The 22,030-nt window shown below is 30.9% G+C and overlaps 1 protein-coding gene across 1 annotated transcript in view; it reads left to right on the top strand.

The window, feature by feature from the left end:
* Nucleotides 1-7,900: 7,900 nt before the first annotated feature.
* Nucleotides 7,901-22,030, top strand: part of LOC117168116 — a 24,840-nt gene continuing 10,710 nt past the window's right edge. The window contains exons 1-3 of the mRNA XM_033353512.1: nt 7,901-7,970; nt 8,205-8,365; nt 17,350-17,411. Coding sequence (XP_033209403.1) covers nt 7,901-7,970; nt 8,205-8,365; nt 17,350-17,411 — 293 coding nt within the window. The remainder of the gene's footprint in view (nt 7,971-8,204; nt 8,366-17,349; nt 17,412-22,030) is intronic.

Genomic DNA, 22,030 nt, shown 5'->3' with positions numbered 1-22,030 from the left:
ATTTTCGGCTTACACGCGAACTCACAGTGGTAATCATGCACTTTCTGTTTTGCGGCTCTCAAACGGTAGGTATGGTGGGGGTAAATTTCAGGCTCGATCTGGTAGCTCTGCTCTCTAGAGCCCATTTCAGTTCTCCCCAAAGCGTTAACGGTCTATTTCTATATGTCGATGGCTCATACATACATCCATCGCAATGAAGCGAGTCGCCCTCTGATTCGCGGACCTTTTCACGGAGCGCAATTCTCATTGGAAATGATTATTTTCACGACAAATATGAATTTGCGATCAGCCACCAGGCTAGCTGTCAATTTCACGCTATGCCTCGATACCGTGCAATAGTGTGAAGTTGACAGCTAGCCTTGTGGCTGATCAGAAATACAGTTAAAAGACACACAGGGCATGTCAATTTTGTCTGCATTTTTTTTCCATCTCGCAATGTATTTCGCAAAATTTAGGGTCACCTTCATTAAGATGTGGCCCTTTGAAAACCTGGTATATCTTGACAATTCTTCTGTTATGTCAGAATTGTGAGTAAAAAAATAAATTTGCAACCATTGTAACCGTTCAAATGAAGTCGCCTGCTACCCGCTGATTGCTATCTTTCGCAAAATTCATACCTGTCGTGAAAATAATAATTTCCTCAACAAATTTTTTGATTTTTCAACATTTTATTGATCCGAGGATCTCGCAAAACCCCGGATATTCGACAAGTTTCTTTTTTTCGTTCGCAAATACTTCGGAAAAAAATATATGTTGAGTCAGTGCCGTACCTATGAAAAAAATAATTCAAAGTCGGATTTAACCAACACACTTAAATGGAATTTTTTATGTGAGCTCAAAATCTTATTCAAACTTAAAACTAGTCCATGGAAATTAGAAAAGCTTAAACTGCAGATATTTCACATTTTTAAACAAGGAAAAGTTAAGAGCCTTATGACATGGTACAAACATTTTTATAAAATCTTCGAGGTTATGATGCTCCAATTTCAAAATTTTTCAAACAAAAATGTTATGCTTGTCAACTATGAACAATCTGCAGTTGAAACCGGAAAAGCCCTTTAATACATTATTATTTTCTAAATATTTTATTCTATTAATTATTGAGTAAAATAAGGTGGCCCAATAGCCATAAAATTAGAATATTTATTTCTTGGTTGAAAATGTACCTTTCTCAGTTGATAATTCAACTTTTTCGTTGAAAATCTAAAAATTTCGTTAAAAAGTCATATTGCTGATAGAAATTCAATCTTATTTAGTTAAAAACGCAACTGTTTGATTGAAAATTTATTTGTCTTGATGGAGGATTCAACTGTAGTTATTTTCGAAACAGTGGCCTGTTATAATTTCTCCATTCTGTTTTTCTAGTAGCGAACAGTTTAAAGGTGGTTCTGAAGTGCATTGTGAATGCCTCATCTGTAAAATAAAACAATTTATTATTCTGGGAAAATAAATTTTCCATAAAAAGAAAACCATGCATAAACTAGTTATTCAATATCGAATTATTAAAAATTTAACTCTATTTATTCTCTTAATTATTTATCACTAATTGTATTAATTTATTCTTCAATGTACTGTAATTTATTATGTTATTTATAAGAGATAGTAATAACAATAATAATCTTCATTATTTTAGAAATAATATGGAAACTATGAAATTATCGGGCTATCAAACTAACTTCTTTTTTTGAAGCAAACTATCATTAATTTTTCTATTCATTCTTTCGCTATAATTCATTATAATTAATTAAATGAATTATCATTCATTCTGTTAATAAGAAATAATAATCTTGCTGTTCTTTATTTTAGAAATGAGTATGGAACTTAAAAAATTATACAGAAGTGCCATTAAGTGAACCACTTACCTTTGAATAAACTATCACATGTCCAAGTGATAAACACTTCGTTTCAATCCACTGAATTCAGCTATCAGTAAAAAAAGTATGGGCCTTTGTGGATTTATAAGTCGTGAATTTTTCTTTGGTTAAAAAATCTGTAGTATCTACCAAATAAGTCAGAAGCATGGACATAGGAAACAAGGGACTAGGCATGCCATTGCGGGGGTGATGCAATGAGGGGGGATGTCCGCCACCTTTTGATGTCCCGCGACAAACATGGCAGCGCCCACATGTTTATATTTTCATGCACAGTTTGTCGGCAAAATGCTCGTGCGCATAATAAAAATGGCACATCGTAAGATGGCGGCTCTCCCCCTTCTGCGGTTTCAACCCCCCTCGCTCAAGTTAGGATGGCGTGCCTAGTCCCGTGTTTCCTATGTCCATGGTCAGAAGATCTAAAGCGGCAACTGCGGGTAGTTCATTTTCAACCGTTGATGAATTGCCAATGCTCAACTTATACGGATCAATACCTTCACATAACGCGACTTTACCTTTATATCTAGCAAAACCATCACCCGCAATGCTAGCAGAATAATTATTTCCAAATCTATTTGACATTTTTCGGTACACTTATATTGACAAATGGGAACATAACCTCAATTTTTAGTTGTCATTCAACACGGCACTTACTCGCACACTTCTCGCGGGAAAAAATGAGATAGCAAATCACAGTGCGCATGTCCCCTTCCTTGTGGGTATTGGGTTTAAACGCCTAAGTCTGGCATAAATGTACATATACTTCAGTAAAAGTCGAGACGCTTTGTACAGCATGATTAGTCTCCTTATTATTACTTCGTGGCAATAAGCTTGGTTTTATTTCCGAAAATAGAACCGGGCATTGTAGAATTAACGAATTATTTTATAAAGGCCTTTCACATCAATACAAAAATGTATTAATGATTCAAGAAAAAGCTGATTAATTATTATTTAAAAAATATAATATTAATAATAATTGCTGACACCTTACGAGAAAGGACATATTCACGCGTATAGCAAAAACCCATGATCGGAATGCGGCGAGTAATGTCCGAACGCTTTTTCCGCGCTTTTCATGTATCTAAAATCTGCATCGTGTCCATGCTAAAGGTGTTTAAGCTCTTTTCATGTACTTTAAAATTATTATAACGATATATTGAGAAAAATTTTTTTTTTTCAAATCGAAATTGATCTAAAAAGAAACATTTCAAACAAGAATTTCTATTTTAAAAATAGCTTCTTTTATACTCTTTGAAATTATGTAGAATAAAAAGTTGGTGGAAAATGTTTTCTTGGTCAAATTAAGATTTTTGCGCTCGAGGATACCATGTTAATATTCCGCAGCTGTCGGGCATGGATACTGTCAAGTGTAATGTGTCTAAAAATAATAGTCGACTTTTTTTAGAAGATTATCTGTGCAGGAATATATAAATTACGTTGTATATTTTATCTAACAGCTTTTATTCCATCTAACACCTTTTATTTCATTCCTAATAAGCTTAAAAATTTGTATTTGACCAAGAAAAAATTTCCGGCTCACTTTTTATTCTACATGATTTTAAAGAGTATAAAAAAGCTATCTTTTTAAAAATATTTAAAAAAAATATGGTTTCTTTCTTCAAAAAATCAATTTCAATTGTGAATTTGAAAAAAAATGTTAACAAATATATCGTTATACTAGTCCAATCACATCATATTGAAAGAAGTTACACTAGGTGAAGAAACGCGTGAAAAAGTGAAAACTTCAGGCCCTGTATAATTGGCAACTGTTGAATAAGTTGACTTATAGATTGTTGAATTGATGTAGGTTCACTGGGACTATAATTCATCCAAGCTTCAAACTCAATCTAAAAAAAAAAATAATTCCAATTTGTAACTTTTCTGTTAAACAATTATTAAGGTATCAAGAATTTTCAGCACAAACTGTAAATTTTCCTTAATTTGAATTTGAAATGATAACAAGTTCAACGTTTACATTGTAAAACCAACTGTTTTCCATTCCAATTATTTTCGATCACCCTGCATATAATTTTAATGACAATGAATCAATTTGATCACTTTCATTTATTTATATGACATTAATATGATAATGATAAATGATACAAAAGAGTTGAGTATAGTGGATTGTACTCCACTTTCCGTACATTATAGTCAGGTTTAGTGTTCGGAGTGTTGGGAGATCTGAGATCAGTTTACTGATTCGTATAAACCTTTAACCTTATAAATTCAAGCATCTCATACTACTCAAAAATTATAAAAATGACATATATTTTCAGATGATTTACATTCTAAATTATTTAAATATAAATGTTTACATTACTGAAATTAACATGTCGGCAATTACTTTTATCTGCAAATGTGGCGAAATATGATAAATTAGCATCATTTAAAACTTCTAAATATTGGTTATTCTTATATATCAAAAATAATAAATTAAATTAACAGAATCAGCACTGTTGGTATTAATAAATCAATAAATATTACGGAGGTTGAGTCCTGTCATATGACATCCCGTTTCCGAGGAACGCTTTAAACTTTGAAAGGGGGTTCGATTTGAGCCCCCCCTCCTCCCTAAAAGCTGTATTCATTGTATTTCGCTTATTTACCACAAAACTATGGTGTAAATCGCCGCAACAGTATTCCTTTTTCAGTTTCTTTTGATGTTAAGTATTAATGAAGATAAATTTTGCATGTCAATAGTTATCACTCTTTTTTGTGCATGTACAGAAAATTTGTTTGGAAATGCCTATCCTCTCACAACCGAACTACATCATCCACAAATGCTCGGATATGAGGAACTCTGCAGTGGTCCAAGGAAAATTTTCTGATGCCGTTGTAGACTCATTTGCGCTAACACAAATTCATCCTCACTATACCTAGAACCATGAAGTAATATTAAGGAGAAACCACGTTAATGCATTTGCGGCGGCAAAGCATGGTAAATGGAATATCTGGAAAATATTTGATATTGCAAATATTTTCAAATAACTGGAATATTTGAAAAAGATACATATATTTCAAAGCCGTAAGCATTTAACGCATAATTTTATTCGGAGTTAGCTTGCATATAAACTTTCAGAAAGTACTTTTTTTTAAAGTTGAACAAAAGTAATTTATAGTTTAAGTGGTGCCGATTGCAATTATGTAATTTTCGTAAAATTAATAATATTCGTTGTAATAGTTTTGTAGATAATGTGTGTTATACGAGGATGTAAGATAAAAAAAACAAGAATGTGAAAGAAAAGGCTGGTAGGAAGGTGGACCCAGCAGTATTGGTAATATTGTAATTCCTAAAAAAACGTAAAACTTCAAGTTTTAAACTGAAGTGTTTTTAATTTGAGCATTTTACGATTTAAAATTAGGCAAGTTTTAGGTTTTGCAATTAAAAATTCTATAACTTCGATGAATTCAATTTGAAACATTCAATTCGAAACAGCATTTTGAAGTTGGTCAAAAAGGTTAATAAACATTATTTTTACAAAAGCGTAAGTACATAATAATAATGATCACAGAACATCTTTATAAATAGTTAGTTTTGTAAATATCCCTGGAACCTTCATGAAAGATTCCGATTTTTTAAATTACATGAATTTGATAACATCTCAATTTCAAAGTATTTTATCATTCAAATTTAGTGCTGAAATAGGCGGTGACTCTTTCGGCTCTTGGCGACAGTACTTCGAGCATCTTCGTGGATTTCGCAGATATTTCACTTAAAAGTCAGGACATCTATTCCGAAAAAGTTGCCATGCTTTCGTTGCACACAGTTTCTTCTTACTATTACTTCGTGACTAGAACTGTCACTTTCCATCAGCCTCCTGTCACCGCGAGTTAAGAATGGCCTATATGTTGAAAACGGCCATGCGGCGGCGCTAGTAGTAACTTTGTCCTAGTTGTTTTGATTGTTATATATCTTTTCTCATGTGGAGCCGTTACAAACCTTTAAAAAATGTATCAAGAAAACGGCTAATTTATATAATTACTGTGAAAATGACGCAGTCGATTTTTCTAATAGTGTTTTTCTTTTTTTTTTATCGAATCATTTCCATTATTTATCACTTCGGTATGAAAATTAGGTTATAAAAGTGAACTTACCCTACCGAAAAGAATCTTTGAGTATATACTAAAAATCCTTTAGATCAACGAAGCTCAGAGAAATTCTCTGCAGGCACTCAGGTAGATATTTTTAAAGGTCCAGGAAGCTCGTTTAAATGGTCTGAAGGCTTTAAAATATCCTTTCCGAAATTGAAATAAGAATATAATCATAAATAACAAGCAGTGAGGCTACCTCAATAGAGTAGCCGACAATCAAGGGTCCTTTGTTAAGCTTTAGGATTAAAATTTAGAAGTAGATTTTTTTAAATTTTATAATTAACAGCCTAAAACATAATAATTCGGAATCTACGGGTTTAGAAGACTTCAGATATCTAACTTTTTTTTTAATGCTGAAAATAGAACGTTTCTGGTAAATGGAATGAGATACGCCAAAAAAGACAACATTTTTTAATTCAACTAGAAAATTGTAAATCAGTATATAAGTTATAATTATAAATAAGTATAATGAGAAAATTTATCAATTAAAAAAAGTGTTAATAATTTGAAGAGAAATTAAAAAATGGAGAGCGGATTAGCCACGACCAACTACTGTAAATAACTCTGTCCGCCCGGTACGTGACGAATACAAAAGGAACATTATATTACCGTCGCACCACTCTTAAAACGACCACTAAAAGGATCTTGAAAAGGACCCAAATCTCAAAATATCTCCGAGACTATTTTGTTTCAATTCGACTTTGTTTATAGACTCAAATAGGCCAAGCTATTTCGCTAAAGAAAACTCAGAGATTTCTTTTGGTAGGGTAGAGAACAACAGAAGACCCCGAATGAAAGAGTTGAAAGCTTTTTAATAATTATAAAAGATCTGTGGGGAAATGGTTTCGGTTTTATTTTAAAAGAATAATTTTAAGTTTTAAAGATTTTAAAATGCGGGTTAAAAGAATATGGGACATGTTAAGGCCATTTTAACATAATTTTAGAAAAAATTTGAGTAAGCTTAAGAGATATTGAAAAGTTTTGAAACGATTCAAAAATAATAAAAACTTGTAAAGTTTTTTCTAAATTTTGTAAAGTTTCACGAAAATAAAAGATATTTATTCAGGTTCCTAGGAAAAATTAAAATAAATTTTTATTTCGAAAAACTAATTTGAAGAAATTATTTAAAAAGGTTTTAGAAGAGTTAAAAATAATCAAAGAAGAAGCTGAAATATTTTAAGGAAATTTAAAAAATTTTTCAGCATAAAAAAATGCAGAAAAAATTTGAATAATTTTTAGAAATTAGAAGGCTTAGAAGGTCTTACAAAATTAAAAAAAGAAGAATTTTCCTTATATTTGTGTGAAAATTTAAATAATTTTTTATTTTGAAAAATAAACTATGAAACAAAGTTGAAAAACGTTTCTAAACATAACAAACTACTTTATAAAATTTCTAAAAATAGTTTAGAAAATTTTAAAGCAAAATGTTTTAATTTGGTAAGATTGCAAAATATAAACAAACAAAAATCGGGCAAATTTAAGAAATATTTAGTAGAACTGAATATTATTTTGAAAGTTTTCAAGAGAATAAACTAATTTTGTTCAAATTGCTGGAAAAATTTAGAAAATAGCAAGTTTTTTTTTTAAATTTGGAATGATATTTTAAAATCTTGAAAAAATTCCAATAATAGCTACACTGAAAGGTGGTGTTCAGAAGTAAGGCAGGCGGAGAAAGCAAAGAGAGGGAGGAAGGAACAAGAAAATGGGAGTCTGGGAAGAGGAGGTAGTAGACTCGTTAATGGAAAAGATGGAAAGGGTCGTTTGAGAAATTAAGGGATGAGATAGGTACAAAAACAAGAAGAGAAGGGGCGAATAGAGGCTGGTGGGACGAGGTATGTAAGAATAGTGAAGAGAGGATGAAAGAGTGTGCAAGAAAATGGAGAATAGGGGAAATAGAGAAGGGGGAGTAGAATAGGAGAAAACGGGAATATGAGAGGATGCTAGAAAGGAAAAAGCAGAGGGGAAAGGAAAAGTGCAAGGAAGAAGTAGAAAAAGCGATCGAAGCTGGTAGGGTTTGGGATGTTATAAATACGGAAAGAGGAGGAAAGAAGGGGGGCGTGAATTAAGAAATAGAATTGTGTGAGTGGCCAGACTATTTCAAGGGTCTGTTAGGGGGAGAACAAAACAAGATAATAGGGGAAAATAGAAAGTTTGTACAAGGAGAAAGGGAGGCAGGGAATAGAATAAAACGGTAAGAAGCGGATGTGGCAATAAATAGATTAAAAAGCAACAGGGCTACAGGAGATGATGGTTTAGAGAACGAAGCGTTAAAGTATGGAGGAGAAGAGGTCGGGGAAGGCCTGTGGCAAAACCGCAACAAGGTATGGAATGGAGAAGGGTGGCCAGAAGACTGTTTGACAGGGCTGGTGGTACCACTTGTCAAGAAAGGGGAGGGAAAGAAGGTAGGTGAGTACAGAGGAAGCACTCACATGCCAGTTGGCTACAAAATATATGCAGAAATTTAACCCTGGACGGATCCAACACATTTTTTGTCCTCACCGGCTTCTGTGGGTGGCAAATGTCCCCCATTTGGTTTCCTTGTGCACAATCTTTTCCTTTCATCGGAATCAGATGTTAATATACACCATTCTCTTCGTTTTTTAATGTTAAAGATATTATTGTACATAAAATCCTGTTTCAATTAATTTAAAATGTTGAAAAAAATGTTTAAACAAATAAAAATCGCGAAAATTCGTGTTTTTGACATTTTTTTGGAAAAAATCATATCATTGCTTTTATAATAAACTAATTTAAAAATTTCAAACGCCATTTTGAAGAGGAAAAATTGCACCTTAAGGTAATGTAGGTTATAATTAGGTTCCTTCCAAAAAGTATATTCATTTGAACATTCGAAGTTATAAAATTTAAGAAAATGATAAATATCATAAGCGCGGGCAGAATGCTTATTATTATAAATAATTTGAATACATAATAGGTCAATCTCTTTGTTTTCTGATGCACAATAAGATGGTTTCATTTAAATAAAGATAAAAAAATAAGAAATATTATTTACAATTATAACTTTTATAATGATATACAATTTTCTGGTTGAATTAAAATAATGTTGTCTTTTGGCGTATCTCATTCCATTTACGAGTAACGTTCTATTAATTCCAATTTTAAGCATTAAAAAAAAAAGTTAGATGTCTGAAGTCATCGAAACCCGTAGATTTCGAATCATTATGTTTTAGGCTGTTAACTATGAAACTAAAAAAATTTACTTCTAAATTTTAATCCGAAAGCTTAACAAAGGACCCTTGAGTGTCGGCTACTCTATTGAGATAGCCTCTCTGCTTGTTATTTATGATCGTATTCTTACTTCAATTTCGGAATGGATATTTTAAAGCCTTCAGACCATTTAAACGAGCTTCCTGGACCTTTAAGAATATCTACCTGAGTGCCTCCGGAGAATTTCTCTGAGCTTCTTTGCCCTAAAGAATTTTTAGTATATACTCAAAGATTCTTCTTTTCGGTAGGGAGGCAGCGAACAACCGGCAACATCAACCACTTCACCGCACCCTAGGATAGTCCCCCGCAGGATCCGCGTAGGGTTAAGAAGAATGGTTAGAGAGTCAGATAGAGGAAAGAGAAAGTATTTCACACAAGCAGGCGGGTTTTCGAAAAAGGATGGGAACCATAGACAATTTTACGTACTGAACTACTTGGTTAACTGAAATATAGGGAGAAAGAGAGGGAAATTAATCGCGGTATTCGTGGACTTTAAAGCAGCTTTTGATTCAGTAAACAGAAAAGTGTTATGGCAGGCAATGAAAGAGAGTAGAATAGAAGGAAGGCTGGTGGAGAGGATAGAAGAAATTTTTACTAAAAGCAGGATTAGGATTATTTGAAATTCCTTTAAATATTAAAAATTAATTGAAAATTCATGACATCTTTTTAAACATCCTCAAATATTTAAAATCCTTTAAAATCTTTTGAAATCTCTTAAAAATTTCTTGAAAATTTAAAAAAAAAACCCTAAAATATTTCAAATCTTTTACAATCTGATACTACATTATTGAAATCAATTGAGAATTCCTTGGCATCTGCTAAAATATCCTAAAATATAATAAATCTTTCAAAATCTCATATTAAATTACCACAATCAATTGAAGATTCCTTGCAACATTTTGAAATACTATCAAATATTGCAATGCCTTCAAAATATTTTGACCTACCTTGACCTTTTTCTTAAGATTTTTAAAGTACTTCTTTAAAATTCTTTGAAATTCCTTAAAATTATAAAAATAAGTTGAAAATTTTTTGACATCTTTTAAAACATCCTCAAATATTGACAATCTGTTGAAATCTTTAAAAAAAATTTAAAGCTCTTGAAAATTCCTTGAAATTTAAAAAATACCATGAAATATTTCAAATCCTTTAAAATCTCATATTAAATTACTGTAATAAATTGAAAATTCCTTGGAACCTTTTAAAATACTCTCAAGTATTTCGAAACCTTCAAAATCTTTTGAAACACAAAATTTGAAGACTTGAGTCGCATCGAGTTGAAAATTATTCTTATTCAATGGTTGAAAATGTTTGAAAATTAGATTTGGAAATTTTTGAAGTTTTATTGATCCCATTTTCAAAACTCTAACCTACAAACATTTCAATATTTAATGTTTGCGAACTTTTTTCTTTTTTTAAATTTCAATCTGAAGCTTTACAAAATTTCAAGAGATTTCAAAAGATCTTTAAGGATTTTGAATATTTGAGGATGTTTTAAAAGATGTAAAGGAATCTTTAATTTGTTTTTATAATTTAAAGAAATTTCAAAGAAATAAAAAAATGTTAGAAGGGTTATTTAAAAAAACTCAAAAGTACTTTAGAAATATTTCAAAAAAGTTTTAAGCATTTCAAAAGATTTTAAAGGATTTGATATATTTCATGGTATTTTTAAAATTTCAATATATTTTCAAGAGCTTTAAAAAATTTCAAAATATTTTAAAAGATTTTAAATATTTAAGGATGTTTTAAAAGATGTCAAGGAATTTTTAACTTATTTTTATTATTTTAAGAAATTTTAGAGAATTAAAAAAAATTTAGAATGGTTATTTAAAACAATTCAAAAGTACTTAAAAAGTCTTTAAAAAAAAGTTTAAGGTGTGTTAAAATGTTTTGAAGAAATTGCAATATTTGAGAGTATTTGAAAATGTTCCAAGGATTAACTGTTATTAATAGAGGTAATAAGCCCAGTTCTCCCCTGGCTATTAATGATTTACTAGACAAAGTTAGGTATAAAAAAATAAGATACATCAATTTTGTAAATGGAAATTTTCAAGTAAGTAATTTCATTTAATGATCAAATGTTTTCCAACTGTTTCTAAATATTATTGTTTCAAAAGAAAATTTTAATTGCAAATGGGTTTTCTAATATTATAGGAAATAACTCTGTTCTTAAAATTTTTCTATCGTAGTATACAATTTGTAAATTTTTAGGATAACTGAATGATTTGAAAAGATATTTCGAAGGTGTAGAAGTTTTGTAAAGGTTTTAAAGTAATTTAAAATTTGAAATTTTTTAGACAATTTAAAATTTTCTATACATTTTTAAAACAAGTTTTAACAATTATATAAAATGTTGAGTATTTCGAAAAAAATGTTAAAAGCTATTTAAGAATGTAGGAAGGATGAGATTTTTTTGGTAAGATTCCTCTGGAAGTTTCTACAAATCTCTAAGTTTTGAAGGTCATTGTAAAAATGTAATTTTTTATCACAAAAATTATTTAGGAATTTCAAAATTTTTAAAGAGATTAGCAATATTTAAAAACATAAATTGTTTTTCGAAAAATTATTTTAAAAATCATTTCTTCAAATCTTCTGAAAGTCCTAAATATCTTTTAAGCTGACTCTAATTTTTCCTTATATTTTGTGTGTCCTGCAAAATAAAAAAAATGCATAAAAATTTTCTGCATTTTTTTTCGGCATATGTGAAATCTTCAAAAATGTTTTTGAAATATCTCCGCAATCTTACGAAAATTATATTTATATGACTTTAAAAAGAAATAGATAAGCGGTGATTCCTTCTTGTCAAAACTAGGAATGTGGTTTTACCTTTGTAACAAGCTTATAGTTATTCCAAATTTGTATTTTGTATAAAAAATGATTGAAATTGCAAAAAAAAAAACATTATTTTTTAACTCTAAACTGAAGCTGAAATTAATAGCCCAGATTTTTTAAAAGTTTTTTTTTCCTATTTTTAAAAGCTGAATATAATAACTCCGTTATTAGTACATACACTAAATTAGGAAATGTGAAAAATTTTAAAAGTTAAAAGAAAATTAGATATTTTTTATTTAATTTATTTTAATCAATTTATGTATTTAATTAAAGTTCAACTAAATACTATTTAATTAGATTGTATAATAAGTGCTCGAGAAAGCAGTTTTAAAGAGCTACTCATCTATTTATATTGCATTTGTTTGGCGGGGAAATACATTTCTCGGAATCTCTCCGCCGGTTCTGCGAACTGGAGATGCTAAGAATCTGCAAGAATCGAAGATTCCCCTTCGCCCTACCAATATCATTTCAAGAAATTGGGCGAATTTAAAACAAAATCACACTTTGCGAACTATATTAATTTAATAATTTTAAATTGTCTGAAATATATAAAAAATTATAACGAATTACATGAATTTAGGAAATATTGTATATTAGAATTAAAAAAAAAAGATCAAAGAACCACTGCACGGTCCTACTGTCAGCAACCGTCAACTAAAAATGACAGCAGCTCCCAGAATATACGCGATAAATCACACCAATGGCCACGTCTCACGACCGTGAGCTGGGTGGTATATATTATTTATTTTTTTCTGAAATTTTTAAGTGTTGATACTTTCGTTTTACCGGATTCTTCAATCGACGCATTTTTTATATGTTTTAAATATTTTTAAATTTTCTTTAAAAAAATTTTTTTAATTGAAAAAAAAACTTTCCCCGGAATCTTAACCCAAAAGTTTTTAATTTCTTAAAACCTTTACAAATTCTGAAAAAGAATGTAAAATTTTATTTCAAAATATTCAAAAATGTAAATTTTCTTTTATCTCTTAAAAGTCTTCTCAATATTAAAATTATTTGTTAAAGTTTCAAAATTATGTTTTTAATAAATTCTAATTTTTCCTATATATTTTGTTAATTGTGCAAAATTATAAGATTTTGTTTACAATTTTTTGAAATGTTTCAAAAAGTTGTAGAATATTCGCTCAAAATTATTTGTTGATAAATTTAATAATTTAAAAAAAAAATCTTGAAACCTTTTTAAACATTCTCTTTAAATTAACTTTAAAAATTAAAAATTGTAAATTTTCTAAGGAAACTATTAAAACTTTTTTATCCTTTTCAAATAATTCAAAATTCTTAACAGGATTTTTTTTCGAAATCTCAAAAAATCTATATTTCGCTCAACATTTATCGGCCCCACAGCAAATAACAAACGGAAAAGATCCACCAAAATCATATTCATGCAGATTGTAATCATTCAGGTTTTCGGACAAATTAAAAATATTTTTGACAATTTTGAAAGTTAATGAAAGAATATTCTTTAGATTCATATGAAAATTTAAAAGGATTTTTTTTTTACAAATAAATTGTTAGAGAAAATTTAAAAAGATTTCTAAAAATGCTGGGAAAAATCCAAAATATCTTCGGCAATTTTTTAATTTTTTAACACGTTACAATTCTAAGACAAATTTGGGCCTTGAGGAATTAATATTCTATAAAAAAAGAGTTTTTAACTATGAAGATTAATTTTAAACCAATAAGAAATACATAGATAGTTAAAGTTTGAACCGTCATCTAAAAATGACACCAGTTCAAGCACATACGCAATAAATCATAATTACTTTTTCGGAAATTTCTGAGTGTTGATACTTTTGTTTACCGGATTCTTGAGCTAACGCAGTTTTTAAATGTTTTAAAAAGTTTCAACATATTTTTAAATTTTCTTTAAAAAATTTTGTTTTTTAAATAAAAAACAAATTACAACTTTCCTCGAAATGTTAGGCCAAAAGTTTTTTATTTCTTAAATCCTTTCCAAATTCTGAAATAGAATCCAAAACTTTATTTCAATATCTTCAGAATTCAAAATTTTCTTTCATCTTTTAAAAATCTTCTCAATATTAAAATTTTCCAGAATCTTTTTCAGCAATTTCTTGAAATGTTTTGAAAAAGTTGTAGAATATTCTCTGAAAATTAATTTTTGATAATTTTGACAATTTTCTTTAAAAATCTTGGAATCTCTTTAAGTATTCTCTTTAAATAAATTTTAAAAATAAGAAAAATGTCACATTTTTATAGGAAACTTAAGAAAACTTTTTTATAATATTCAAATCTTTCAAAATTCTTAAAAAGCGTTTTCTTTCGAAATATTAAAAAATCTATATTTCGCTCAACATTTGTCGGCATTTCAGCAAAATCATTTTCATACAAAAAATTTGAAAGGATTTATTGTTTTTAAAAATAAATTATTAGGGAAAATTTTAAAAGATTTATAAAAATGCTGAACAAGAATTCATAATATCTTCAGCAATTTTTGAATTTTGTAGGACGTACAAGTTTTAAGAAAAATGTGGGTGTTGAAGTGATTAAAAATATTTCAGAAGTTTAAAAGATTTCCTAATATTTATAAAATATTTATAAAACGACTAATTTTCAAGAAATAGTTAAATATTCTATAAAAAAAGTATCTTTAAATTTAAAAAACCCTGTAGTTATTTGCAAGATTACATGATTTTTGCAATTTTTCCAGAACATTTAAAAAATGCAATGACCTTGCTAAGTCTTCCAGGTTTTGTGTAAAAGAAATAATTAACTTACGTTATGTCCTATATGTGTTCTAAATCAACATTCATACCTTTCGTAACACAAAAGTTATAATAAGCCTTTCGACTGAATTGTACTTTAATAAATTTTTCCAATTTCACTACACAAAAAAAAATCTTTAAACAAATTATTGAAAAAAATCGGGTTTGAAAGATTTTGAATTACATGTTTAGAAACTTTTTTTAAACGTTGAAAGGTTTCAAGAAAATGAAACAATATTCTTAAGATTAATACTAAAATTTGAATGGATTTTTTTTATATTGATTTTTTGATAAAAATTTTCTAAAATATTTTTATAAATTATGCGAAAAAAATCTGAATATTTAAGACAAGTTTTTGAATTTTTAAAATATTTTTTAAAATTTTAAGAAAAATTCGCTTCCGTTCCAGACATTCAGAAATTTTAGAAGATTCTGAGTGATTAAAAAAAATATTTCCGAAAATTTACCAAATATTTTTTAAAAACAACTTACATTTGTAACACAAAAAATTAATTTTATACTAAGATTAATTTGTAAGCATTAAAAAGATAAATTAAATAGCTCAATTTTCAACCTAAAAAAAACGGATTTAAAAAAAGTTTAATTTTCAATAAAAAGAAGAATTTTTAACTTAGAAAATTAATTTTCTGACAAAAAACTACAACCTTCAAAACAAAAATTTTTAAATTGTCAACCAAATAGATGAATTTGTCACTGAAAAAGATCAATTTTGAAGAATAATTAAAATAGTTGAATTTTCAATTCAAAATCAACAAATTTCCAAAAAGAATTAAATTTTGAATGAAAAAGATGATTTTTTAACCGAGAAGATAAATTTTCTACCAACAAAAACAATGAATTCAAGAAATATATAGTAATCTTTAAACACAAAAAAAGTATTAATTTTCAATAAAATTCTTTGTTATTTTCCACCATATTTGATTTTTTTTATCGTTATGTACTAAAAGAATTATTAAAATTTTGATTAATAGGCTCTTAAATTAATCTTTGAATGCCAAAAAACCGTAATTTTTTCAAAATGTTTAATTGTGCATAATTTTAAAAATTCCTTTAAGATCATTCAGATTCTTTTATGTAAACTTGTTAATCAAAGCATCCCAAATTCACCTAGCCAGTTTGCGAACTAGAATATAGACCATATACGCGAAATTACCCACTCTGATCTTCTCTACAGACATTGTCAAATTGGAAAAATGCCGCCCTGTTTGACCGCTCAAGTAGAACACTTATTCCTTGCAGGTGTCACTCCTAATACCAGTTTCTTCGGTTTACTGCATCCAGCAGTTCCTCGTCGAAATCCATCCGATGGACTTGACGGTCACAGACGACCACCCTCTCCATTTCCTTAGGGGTGGCACCGTGCCGCTTTACAACCCCGGCCTTTTGCCGCAAGTCTCCCAAGAAACTCGCCAAAAACTTGGGAGCAGGTTGCAGTCTACCTCGATGTTGATGAGTCGTCCAGGGTTTCCGAGTCTTCGCTCGTCCTACCGACTGCGCCAAAATTTTGTGACACGCCCTTCCCTTTTTAGCGCGCCAAAGTTCGAAGTTTCAAATCTTCTCAATGGACTCTGCTAAGTACACCAACGATGACTGTTTTCCTTGCTGTAGTTCCGCTGTTTTAAGAGGTTAGAACTTCAACTTCCTGAGACTAAGTGTCCGGTAGTAAATCTCTAAATCCTTAAAATCGCAAATTTTATTAATAAAAGGATCCTATTAAAATAAATAAACCAAATTTCAAAGTGAATTTCAACTACTTTACATTTTATAAAAAAGTATATAAAATTTACATACATCAGATCCTTTTCAAGAATTAAATTAAGTTCAACTCTGATTTTAAAACGAAGCGAATCAGAGACTAACCGGTCGCGACCGTGGCAAGGATCTGTCTCATTTTTCTGAATGAGTTCTTGTTATCAATGGGTCTGACATAGCAACCCATGATCCCCCACTCTCTGTACATTTTATTTGCCCTACAAGCAAAGCAAGCAATGAGTCTTCTTAATCCCACTTATAATCTTGAAAACAAACCACCTACGCGATAATAAAAATCCAAACTAAATTAAATTTCTGCACCCAAAGTTTCAATCAATGATCCGCGAAATCAAAACCCATTAAGATAATTAAATTTACGAGAAATCTCATTGGTCACTACCTGTTAATATTTCTTGCTAAAATATAAGCGATTCTATATACAAAATATTATGTACAAGAAATTCCATAGCATTAAAATCAGTCCTTTGGAATTTCCGTTTCGGCTTCATACAAAGAAGTCTTTGTTTACATAGTTATTTTATTACAACAACATCGTATTTCCTGTTCAAACAAGTTGACCAGCCACTTGCGATTGCCAAATACCCATTCAAGCTAAAATCTTATATTCTTAATTTTCAACTATAATACGAATAGTTTTAAGTTTTGCTGCTAAAATATTATTATTTTGTCGGTAAAACAGCTATCTGTTACAACGCAGCAATGATCTCGTCATCTTTTGAGCGCAAAATCGCACCTCTCAGGACGTAACAACTTGGAGTGACCCACACTCCCGACTATACTCGCAGAATTAGCGCGAATGGAAGGGGAAGCCAACTGTCGACGTCGTCGGAACTCGATCCAAGGTGTCAGAAAGGTTGACTTTTTTTTTAACTTGCGTATGTATAAAACGTGTGCATTAAATTCGAGAATTGTGCTCGACTGTGATAACATTAGCTTTTTATATTACACAGCCACACAAAAAAAAAGTGTGCGGATCTGGTAACAAGTCATACGTATTCCTATGGATCTTGGGGCGCTGAATAAAAATTCGGTATCAAAAATCACCTATCACGTCATGGTTGAGCCATAACCTCAAAAAATGACGAAAAATCATGCACTGAGGCAAATAAATTTCAAAATAATGCCAGTGATGCAAATTTTCACTTTAAAAAAATGTCGACAACTGTGAAGGATCAACCCTTGCCTGATATCAACTTATTTAACATAACTTTACCCAACAGAACCTGACCTCACCTAACCTGAATTAAAAGAAATTTATTGAACTACACGTAAAGTTCTGGAAACATATTTTCCTAGTAGCAAATGTGTGCTACATCGAATGGGTCAATTCGAGCCTAACCTAGAAATAATTCTGACCTAGCGTAACCTAACGTAACCTAACCTCACGAAACAGAATTAAACTGATTGTGTTGTCCCGTTGTGTTTGCGGTACCGTTTGAATCAGCTTGGGCTTAACCTGCAAAGAAATCAAACCTATCCTAACCTAAAAAAAACCTAACCTAACTTAACTGCACGTAACACAATTAAACTCATTGTGTTGTCCGGTTGTGTTTGCGGTACCGTTTCATTCAGCTTCGGCTTAACCTACATAGAGGTTTAACCTATCCTAACCTAACAAAACATGACCTAACCTAACCTAGCCGAATTAAATTCAACCACACGTGTAGCTATGTAAGCGTACGGTTCTCAGTCTTAAATGTGTGGTATATTTAATAGGTTAACTCGATCTTAACCTACAAATTAATCTAACTTAACAGAACCTAACAAAATTTTGCTTAACGCAACACAACTTAAGTGTTCCCGTTGTAACACAATAAAATTCATTTCATTATACAACAGGTGGTTAAAAATTTAGACGCACATTACTCATTTGAAGAAACTTAGAACTACAAGTAGAATTGACCCCATTTCAATTAACCTGACAATGTTTGTATCAATTAAAATGTAGAACTGTAACTTGAACATGCAAATCAATAAGAGTTTTATTCAAAAGTTTTTTCTTTCTGCTTTTCTTAAACTTAAGGGATATATTTATACTATCTTTTGTGTTTACATTTTATCTTGCTTTTTATCGTAATTAAATTGATTTATAGACCTACTTCAGTCTATTTTCTGCCTGCTATAACGTGTCCTTTTTTCTTCGAAGGAACGATGCAAAAGGTTACGCTTACGTTTAAGACCTACATTCGTTTCCCTTTTCAACATCCAGCAAAAATCAGCCATCATGACCTCGTCCCATCTACCCTGATATCGTTGTTCCATCACTTTCATGTCTTGATGAAAACGTTCCCCTTATTCTTCGCTGAAATCACCAACATTTTCTGGAAACTTATCCAGATAGGAATCTAGAAAGTGAAGTTTTAAATTCATCAAGCAGCCTAACTTTTTGTAGTTTCTTATCATTTTCGCAACAATATTCTCGTAGTCTGGCCTTTTTTTGTTACCGAGGAAATGTGCGTTTACTGCTTTAAAACTTTCCCAAGCGTCCATTTCAATTTTCGTCATGTGGCTTACGAAATTAGTATCTCTTGTCAATATTCGAATTTGTGGTCCATCAAAGACTCCTTCTTTCAATTTAGCGTCTGAAACATTAGGGAATTTAAGGGATATATATATATATATATATATGTATATATAAGCCCAAGCTTTATGTGGAGGGGTGGTGGTAAAAATTTTTCTGGGTTAACGAGGCTTTGGTTGATGATATTATGAGAACCAGGTTTGAATGAATCTCTTAAAGGCCAATGTTTTTTGCTGTAATGATTGGCTCGATCTCTGCTATTCCACAGGCATATAAAGCATGGCTCTCTCGTGAAACCCGATTGTTGGCCTAATATCATTATTATGATTTTGAGATCACCACATAGGTGATAGGGATAGGAGCGTAAGTATTCGTGTTATGCAGTAAAACAACCTAAATGCTGCGTTTTGACGAATCAATGAGAAGTTGCCATTCCTCGTCTCTGTACACATTTTTCTTCAATTGGTTCATTAGTGCGTTAACGTCAGTGCAGTACACTAAAGACGTCTCTTCGTCATTAACGAAAAAGTTTCTGAATTCTTTGTCCCTGTCGCGATAGAATGCAACTTTTGTCTTTGGCTCTAGAAGATTTCTTTTTTTTAGAAATGAAGCGTCATCTTTTTCGTCATTTTCATCGGAATCATCAGAACTATTTTCTGTTCGATCACTGGTTTCACTACCGTCTCCATTACGTTGACTTTCAACTTCCAATCTATCATCTTTTAAAGCGCTTAAATCAGTCTGGCGTGCATTTTTATTGATTTCAATTGCTCTTGTGACTGTGCACACATTAATTTACGAAATGTTATTTTTATTTTTGGCGTTGAAACTTTTGACGGAATTCATGCAAAAGTAGCAGTCCTTCGCAATAACGGTATTTTCCATGTGGTTGGTGTAGAGTGCTTGCGGTACTTTTCGTTGTTTGAATTTTTTAGACGATACAACATAAGTCTGCAGGAATTGCAAATGACGTGAAGAACTTATTTTGTTTCTTGGTGCAGCAATTTAGGGTCAAAACACTTGACGTAAAGACTTTTCACTTCCTCGTCGATTGATTTTCGCAAACTGCTCACTTCATATTTACTGCAAATGTAACAGAATGAATCTGAGCTATTCTTGCAGGCATGCGATTGAGAAATGCTCGCGGTTTTTTTCCTTGTAGCATGAGACTCTACACCAACCAAGTGATCCATTGATGAAGAGCTACGGTTGCATGATGGCGACGTCGGAGAGCCCGCTTTCCCACCCTGACCAGACGCCGATACTGGGGTTTTTCCCTGCATCGCAATAGACTTTTTACCTGTGTCTGCTATGACGGCGTGAATGCCGTTTACTCAGGGACTCAGCCAATGTGGATCCGTTGCCCACTGTCACCACGTGGAGGTTCCCTGGTTACAGACACAGGAGAATAATGCTAGCAACAAGCGGTTACGAAACTCCAGACATTAACTGCTATTAATTTCAAAATATGAAAGTACGCAAGAACAGGGTTTCCAGCGTAATCGGTTAGGTTAGGTCAGGTTTTGTTAGGTTAGGATAGGTTAAACCTCTATGTAGTTTAAGCCGAAGCTGAATGAAACGGTACCGCAAACACAACGGGACAATACATTCAGTTTAATTATGTTTCGTGAGGTTAGGTTAGGTTAGGCCAGGTTAGATTTATTTCTAGGTTAGGCTCGAGTTGACCCATTCGATGTAGCACACATTTGAGGTTATGGCTCAACCATTTGTTTATGGGCGTGCTAGGAAATGTGTGAATAAACATTTTTCTTTCGGAATGTTCTGAAATGCGGTGTGGAAACTGCAACCGTGAAGACCACATACAGTCTACACAGGTGTTTATTAAACGTAATTAAATAACTTATTTATTTAAGTTAACATAGAAAAAGTGTATTAGACCAAGTAAAAGTAATGTATTACAAAGTATTTACCAAGTGGTACACTCATTTTGTGTACATTATACAATGCACATTTTATACAGTCTAAAGTGAGGTTATATTTACTTTCATATACATTTGCAATTTGAACGTAAATACGTAAAATAACTTCTCTAAATTAGTTTTACTTAGTCTAATATACTTTTTCTATAATTATACATCACAGTCGAGCATGCTGTGCTTGACGACCAGCTAAGTTTGACTAAAATGGATCCAAAATCTGCTAACGCAGAAAGTTTCCACATCGTTTGGACATTAGAAATCAGTTGGATTTAAAATCCTAGCTGCTCCCTTTCGCGAGTTATGCGTATTTTTGTATTTTCACAGAACAACCGATCGTACAAAAATTGGGTATTCTAGTTTAGGAAATACAATGCTTTTCAAGGTTTACCCTAAACCATTGTTATTTTCTATAAAGCGTAAACTTTCTTTAACATGTGTCAGAATGATGTGAATTTCGAGTATTTCAGAGAGTTTGCCGACGCTTTTCAAAGCTTTATTTAATTCACTGATGTGAGGATCAGACGAGAACTTAAGTTTTCTAGAAATAAAACAAAAATTGACAAATTTATTCATGGCTTTATAAGCATTAACATAGGGTATAATTTTAAACACACCTACGTTTTGATAAATTTCTGGATCCATCAGTTTGTCAACTTCTTTTAATAGCGTTCTGCACGTATCCCCTTCAAATGCGTGTCCGTGATAATTTTTTGAGATAAGACTTAACTTTTCAGGCCACAACAAAAATTTTTCTTGGCTTACAGGAGGAACTAATCTTCTCAAAAACAAATGATTCCCTGTAAAAGCATCGTCAAACTTAACAAAACACTCAAATTTTACGTTATTCTGACACATGTTAATGACAGTTTACGCTTTAAAGAAAATAAGAATGGTTTAGGTCATTTGTCAGAGTAAAGCGAAGAATCTATACATCTCGATTATCTATACATCTCGATTTTTTGAAATTCTGGGCACGTTACAAGGTTACAAGTATACACCACAAATTATATT

The sequence above is a fragment of the Belonocnema kinseyi genome, chromosome 2 (assembly GCF_010883055.1).
Source record: "Belonocnema kinseyi isolate 2016_QV_RU_SX_M_011 chromosome 2, B_treatae_v1, whole genome shotgun sequence".
In the NCBI taxonomy this organism is placed as follows: Eukaryota; Metazoa; Arthropoda; class Insecta; order Hymenoptera; family Cynipidae; genus Belonocnema; species Belonocnema kinseyi.
This window is presented reverse-complemented; position numbering and strand designations above follow the sequence as displayed.